Genomic DNA, 6,320 nt, shown 5'->3' with positions numbered 1-6,320 from the left:
CAGAGCCAAATTTCCATCGCCAAAGTGGAATCCTTGTCTCATTCAGAATCCTGTCTGAATGAGGCATACAAATTCAAAATTCGTGAAGCAAAGCCTACCTGAGAATTTTTTTTTTTTTTAATCACACGTGTTGGGGTATGAGTACTATGTACAGCTCACGAGAACTTTTTCCAAAATGGCTCCTTCACCGTTTGTCCCTGGTCACGCGCACAGACTGAGTGTGCAGGAACTCCTTTTCTAGCCGCCCTCCCCCAACACTGAGCCTTGGCTGCCGGCTCCTCCGGTCGCTCCTGCTGTCCTCCCCTTGGTGTGCTCTTCTCATTTCCCTATCCTCTCCCTCCGCTCGCTGCCCCATCTCTTTCTCTATTCTCCTCAGGTCTTGCAAGCTCGCCCCAGGCTCCTTTCTTCTCTGGTTATGGTAGCCACTTAAACATCAGTGGGTCCCGAATGTGGCTTACATGATGGGGTGGGGGGGGACTGAAGTTACCCGACAGAAACAAGACCCTAAGAAAGTGTGAAAATCTGAGCTAGACCAAAGCATTTCTTTCACTTGAATTCAAAAGTATTTTCCTTAGCCCAGGCTGCATGTGCCTTATTGTTAACTTATATCAAAGGGGTTCATATCGCAGGAATCACGGGAAACTTTTGCACATGATTGATGGCTGGTCAAAGAACGTCCTCAGCGCGATAAGCCGCAGAGAGGCGATGTGCTGAGCCGGTTCAAGATTGCCTGGCTGTGCCTTTCAAATTCCTTTCATCGCGATCGGTGACTGCAAGCACTGCAGGGTAAGAACAAGCCAGGACTTGGTGGAATATTCTTAACTGCTGATATGTAATCCATACAGCCAGTGGCAGCAGCCTGAGGATAAAAGATTTAAAGAAATGGAGACACAAGGACTGACTTTTTTTAAAATCAACTTGGAAGGAAAAAAAAAAAAAAAGAACAGTAAGATTTATGTTAACCCATTGGGAGTGCACGAGAAATCTCTTTGATGAAGGATCGAGATTGCTTTGAAGCTGATTTTATTGAAGCAAAAAGAAAGTATGGTACCCAGGGACTTGGGGTGACTGGGTCACACTCATCAGTCCTCCTGACTTTGAGTCTCCTTTTTTTTTTCTTTCCGAATTCTACATGCTGCCCAACTCCTGAAGTGTTGCTGAATAAAAATATTTTCTTCCAAAGAGGATGCTTTTCTGCAGACGGAGTTATCAGCAAAAACTTGATTAGCCCTGTGGTAAAAAGACAAGGACCTGAAAAAGAGGATTCGCATGCAGATACACACCCAACGTGACATGCGAAAGGCTACTAAAGACATCACAGCCTAAAACATCACAACCTGAACTATTTCTTTCAGTTCACATTTCAAATACAGCATGGCAACAAAGCTGGGCAAACCAGATGAATGCTACGAAAAGACCAAAAAAAAGTGGTTGGCAGTTTCCACTGGCAGGAAAATCAAATACTGAATGGCTCAGAGAGCAAGTCAAGATGGCCTTAGCTAGAAAGGAGACAACAACAAAGCACTCGCCTGGAACTAGGAATATAAAAGCTTCCCTTAAGCAAACGAGATTGCCAGTTGAGGGATAAAAGAAAGCCTTAACAGAAAATGAAGGTTAAAAAAAAAAAGACAAATCAAAGGGGAATGAAATAAGCACCAATGAGTGGCCTGATGAGTGGAAAGGGACAGATTGCAGATGATGAAGGAAACATCGAAACTCAGGAATGTCTCTTCTAGTACAAGCCGTCCACTGGGGCTGGGCTTGGACGTTATCATAATTCTTCCTTTCCATCCTCACTGGCTGGGACTGTAGAGTAATGAAGCTGACTTTTTTTTTTTTAACAAACCACTGCTTGTATGTTCAAGTATTACTGACTTTCCAAGAGAGTCATACCGCTGCTCTTAGATTTTAAAGTCTCTGATATTGGCAAAGTACTTACTTTATGCCTAGTGCTTTGCTTCTGAAGGCAGTTTCGGAAATGGAAGTCCCCAAAATGGTTGCAAATACATACCATATATCAGTAGAAATGGTATCACTGAAGACAGTGTTACCAACAGTTGACATGTTGGTAAACATAATGACATATCGGTAAAATTGGCAGCACTTCTGAGGCCCAGAGAGGAGCACAAGGCCCACACAGAAGTCCTGAGACCACCACCCAGAACAGTCAAGGAATTGTCACAGTACCTTTAGCTCCGAGGAGGAGACATCAAAGCCCAGGAAAAGCATTCAAATTACTCAAGGGTTAGCTTCTTCATCATCACTAGCTGGTTTTTAGGAAGACAACACTCACTGGGAACGCAAATTCCAGACTCATAGTTTAGAAACCAGTCACGGCTCCCAGAGTGAAGTCAGAGCATTACTGGAGCAGGAAGGTAGGTTCTCCTTGCTGCTGTCCATGCAGGCACTGAGAAGTGTCTCAATCTGCTCTTGCTAGCTGATGGAGAACCCAAGCTGGAGACAACGAAAACAAGTGCTGTGGAGATGCAGCCACCAAATCAGTGTAGCACCTAAAAAATAACAAACTCATTATGTTGTCATTTGCACTGACAAAGAAATGCAAACATATAGTACACTTGGATGTTTAGCACACAGATACATGAGCCACAAGCTTTACACTAATAGCCAAGGTGCTTCCTAGGGAAACTGAGATGCCACTACTTGGCAAATGCTGAAACCCACAGCCTTCCCTTTGATTTTCCACAAGAGAGCAAGAATACTTTAACAGAACACAGAGAAACTTCAATACCTTAAATGGATGACTGTCTTTCCAAGGGGAGCTCATTCCTTCTTTATGTAAGGAAACAGTCCAAGGATATGACAGTAAATAGGCATCTCCTCTACAAAGAGGAATTGAGCAGCCCATCTCCACCTCGTAGAGTGTCAGAATGACAGATTCTATGTTGCTGTGTAATGTCTGGGCCAGTTTCCTGTGTTTTATTACAAGTCTCCAATCGTTTCTTAGAGTTCATTACAGGTGGTCAAGTCCACTGCCATAAAAACACAGCATTTTTATTTGGTCTATGGGAAAGTAAGTATAGTTTTGCCATCAACCTTGGGGAAAGTTTCCTTTTCTCTTATTTTCCAGCATCTATAAAATCAACTGGTTATCTGAAGAGTTTGGGGTTTTTTTTCAAAATAGGAATGAATTTAACATTAAAATATTGAATTTGAATACTCAGAGAAAACCCAGAATACAATAGCCCACATTGATATGTTGGTAAATGTGATGACAGATTGGTAAAAGGGGCAGTATTTCTAAGGCACAGAGAGATGAGCAGGGCCCGAGTGGGGAAGCTGAGGTCACTGCGGGCACAGAGCCAGGGAATTGTCCAGGGCCTTCAGACCCAAGGAGGAGTGAGCGAAGCCCAGGGAAAGCACTTGAAGTATCTGCAGGGGGGGCTTCTTCATCATAACTGGCCTTTTTTTTCTTTTTTTTTTTATAAACTAAGATGATGTTTTCAGTATAACCTACACTGATGTGCTAATAATGCACTGAGAGGGAGAAAGGATGGGACGGAGTGACACTTGATGAGCCTCTACGACGTGCCAGAAACGTCACAACAGTCCACCATGGGAAGAATCATTGCCTCTGTCTCTGCACATGAATCAGCTGAAGCCTGGAAGGGAAGTGATTTATCAGTCAAAGAGCTCGCGAGCACTGGTGCAAGGTTCAGACTGTGATCTCATCAGGATCCAAAGCAGACACTTCTAACTTGAGTACACTGAGCCCAAAGACGACCAGTGCATCCTCCCAAGATCTTCCGTTTGTGAACTCTACACTACAGCAATCCACTTTTCTAAAAGATCTTAATTACTTTTTATTAATTTTATTGAGAAACAAATAGCATTGAGACAGTTTCAAAACCAATTAGCAGGACAGTTTCAAATAATTAATACATGGCATATTGTTGTCTTCGTAGTGGTTACTCATAGTACAAGATGCAGACATGATATCCTGTCCAGACACTATTAGTACAAATCTTTCTTCTCATTGAATTAAGAGAAAGTAGCTGTATATCTATCTGAAGCATTTTGTATACACAGATACAAAATGGTCCAAAAAAGGAGATAAAAGATCTTAAATAGCAACTCTACACATAATTTGCTGCTGGGCTCCTTTATTTAAAAGTTCATCTGGAGCAGATCTTCCCGAACAGCCAGCAGCGATCCAGACAAGATGGTGAAGGTCGGAGTGAACGGATTTGGCCGTATTGGACGCCTGGTCACCAGGGCTGCTATTCTCTCTGGCAAGGTGGAGGTTGTGGCCATCAATGACCCTTTTGTTGACCTCAACTACATGGTCTGCATGTTCCAGCACGATCCCACCCATGGCAGGTTCAGTGGCACTGTCAAGGCTGAGAACGGGAAGCTCTCCATCAGCGGAAAGACTATCACCATCTTCCAAGAGCGAGATCCTGCCAACATCAAGTGGGGTGATGCTGGCGCTGAGTATGTAGTGGAGTCCACTGGTGTCTTCACTACCATGGAGAAGGCTGGGGCTCACCTGAAGGGTGGTGCCAAAAGGGTCATCATCTCTGCCCCTTCCACCGATGCCCCCATGTTTGTGATGGGTGTGAATCACGAAAAGTATGACAACTCCCTCAAGATCGTCAGCAATGCTTCCTGTACCACCAACTGTTTAGCCTCACTGGCCAAGGTCATCCATGACAACTTCGGCATTGTGGAGGGACTCATGACCACAGTGCACGCCATCACTGCCACCCAGAAGACTGTGGACGGCCCCTCTGGGAAGCTGTGGTGTGATGGCCGTGGGGCTGCCCGGAACATCATCCCTGCATCCACTGGTGCTGCCAAGGCTGTGGGCAAGGTCATCCCAGAGCTGAATGGGAAGCTCACAGGCATGGCCTTCCGTGTCCCCACTCCCAATGTGTCGGTGGTGGATCTGACCTGTCGCCTGGCGAAAGTGGCTAAATACGACGACATCAAGAAGGTGGTGAAGCAGGCCTCAGATGGTCCCCTCAAAGGCATCCTGGGCTACACTGAGGACCAGGTTGTGTCTTGCGACTTCAACAGTGACAGCCACTCTTCCACCTTTGGTGCTGGGGCTGGCATTGCCCTGAATGATCACTTTGTGAAGCTCATTTCCTGGTATGACAATGACTTCTTCTACAGCAACAGAGTGGTGGACCTCATGGTCCACATGGCCTCCAAGGAGTAAGTGGCCCCCACCACCACAGCTCAGTGAGACCAGAGGGATGGAGAGGCCACGCTGTAGAAGTCGTCACTGCCCTACTCAGCCCCGATAATGAGAATCTCCCCCTCACAGCTTCCATCCTAGGCCCCCTAGAAGGGGAAGGGCCTTGGGATCCCTGGCTCACTGCCCTTGCACACCATCAATAAAGCCCATTGTACCCCCCCCAAAAAAAAAAAGTTCATCTGGAATATCTTACTTAATAAATAAAAATAATATACCTGTTCAATGAAGTATTTTTTTAAGCCTGGATTATTTTTTATGATGCACCCAGAGTTCTCCCTTCTGGATGCTGTTGTACAGAGGAAGACGACTTGGGCAGGGTGGTATAAGGAGAGTAGCAGAGGGGGTGAGGATGACCACAGTATGCTATACCCACAGGTGAAAGAGCCACAACTAAAACCCAAGATTGTACAAAAGTAATAAGCATCAATAAAAAGACCGGTTAAAGTTTTCCTTCTCTGTCTGTCCTCTCCACTCTATCCCCCCCTCCCCGCAAGACCATTCACCAACAACCCCACAGTTGTCACCAAGCATTTACCACATATGCAGCAAGGGCGGTCCTCAGAGGAGCCACAGGACACAGCACTGAAACAAGTAAAAATAACCGAAGAGTATGAACTCGGTAATGACAGGACAGGGTACATCTCCTCCGCTTCAAGCTCCCCTCTGAACTATTGTTCTGACTCTCTCTCCCCAGCCTCTCACTAAAAAGCTATATAGCACCATTTTTCAGTGTCAGGCACTCATTAAATAAAACATAAACACTGTACTCTGTGGGGCTGGGACTGGGCTCCAAAGAAAACCTAATGTGCAAACGGCACTTAAAGGCCTTGGGTCTCAATTCCGGTATTCCCATCACCAGCCTGGTACAGAAACCTCATAACTCGTCCTCTCCACAAGTGACTTGGCTGAGAGCAAGTTGTTTAGAGAAGCAGATAACAACCTCCCTTGAAAGAAACGAGTGAGGCATTTCAAAAAATAGGGTCTGCAGCAAATGTGGTCCTAGGACTCACACAGCAATCTCCCAGGACTTGTTTCCTGCAGCATCGCCCTAATGATGCTGCTCATGGTCTAAATGATGGAGAACAGTTCTCCTGCATCC

At 45.5% G+C, this 6,320-nt stretch overlaps 1 protein-coding gene across 1 annotated transcript; it reads left to right on the top strand.

The window, feature by feature from the left end:
- Positions 1-4,141: 4,141 nt before the first annotated feature.
- Positions 4,142-5,182, top strand: LOC101560820 (glyceraldehyde-3-phosphate dehydrogenase-like). Its single transcript, XM_012517454.2, has one exon. It carries the CDS (start codon positions 4,181-4,183, stop codon positions 5,180-5,182), a length of 1,002 nt encoding a protein of 333 aa, XP_012372908.1. The 5' UTR covers positions 4,142-4,180.
- Positions 5,183-6,320: the final 1,138 nt, after the last annotated feature.

Source organism: Octodon degus, unplaced genomic scaffold (assembly GCF_000260255.1).
Source record: "Octodon degus isolate 3935 unplaced genomic scaffold, OctDeg1.0 scaffold00180, whole genome shotgun sequence".
Lineage (NCBI taxonomy): Eukaryota > Metazoa > Chordata > Mammalia > Rodentia > Octodontidae > Octodon > Octodon degus.
This window is presented reverse-complemented; position numbering and strand designations above follow the sequence as displayed.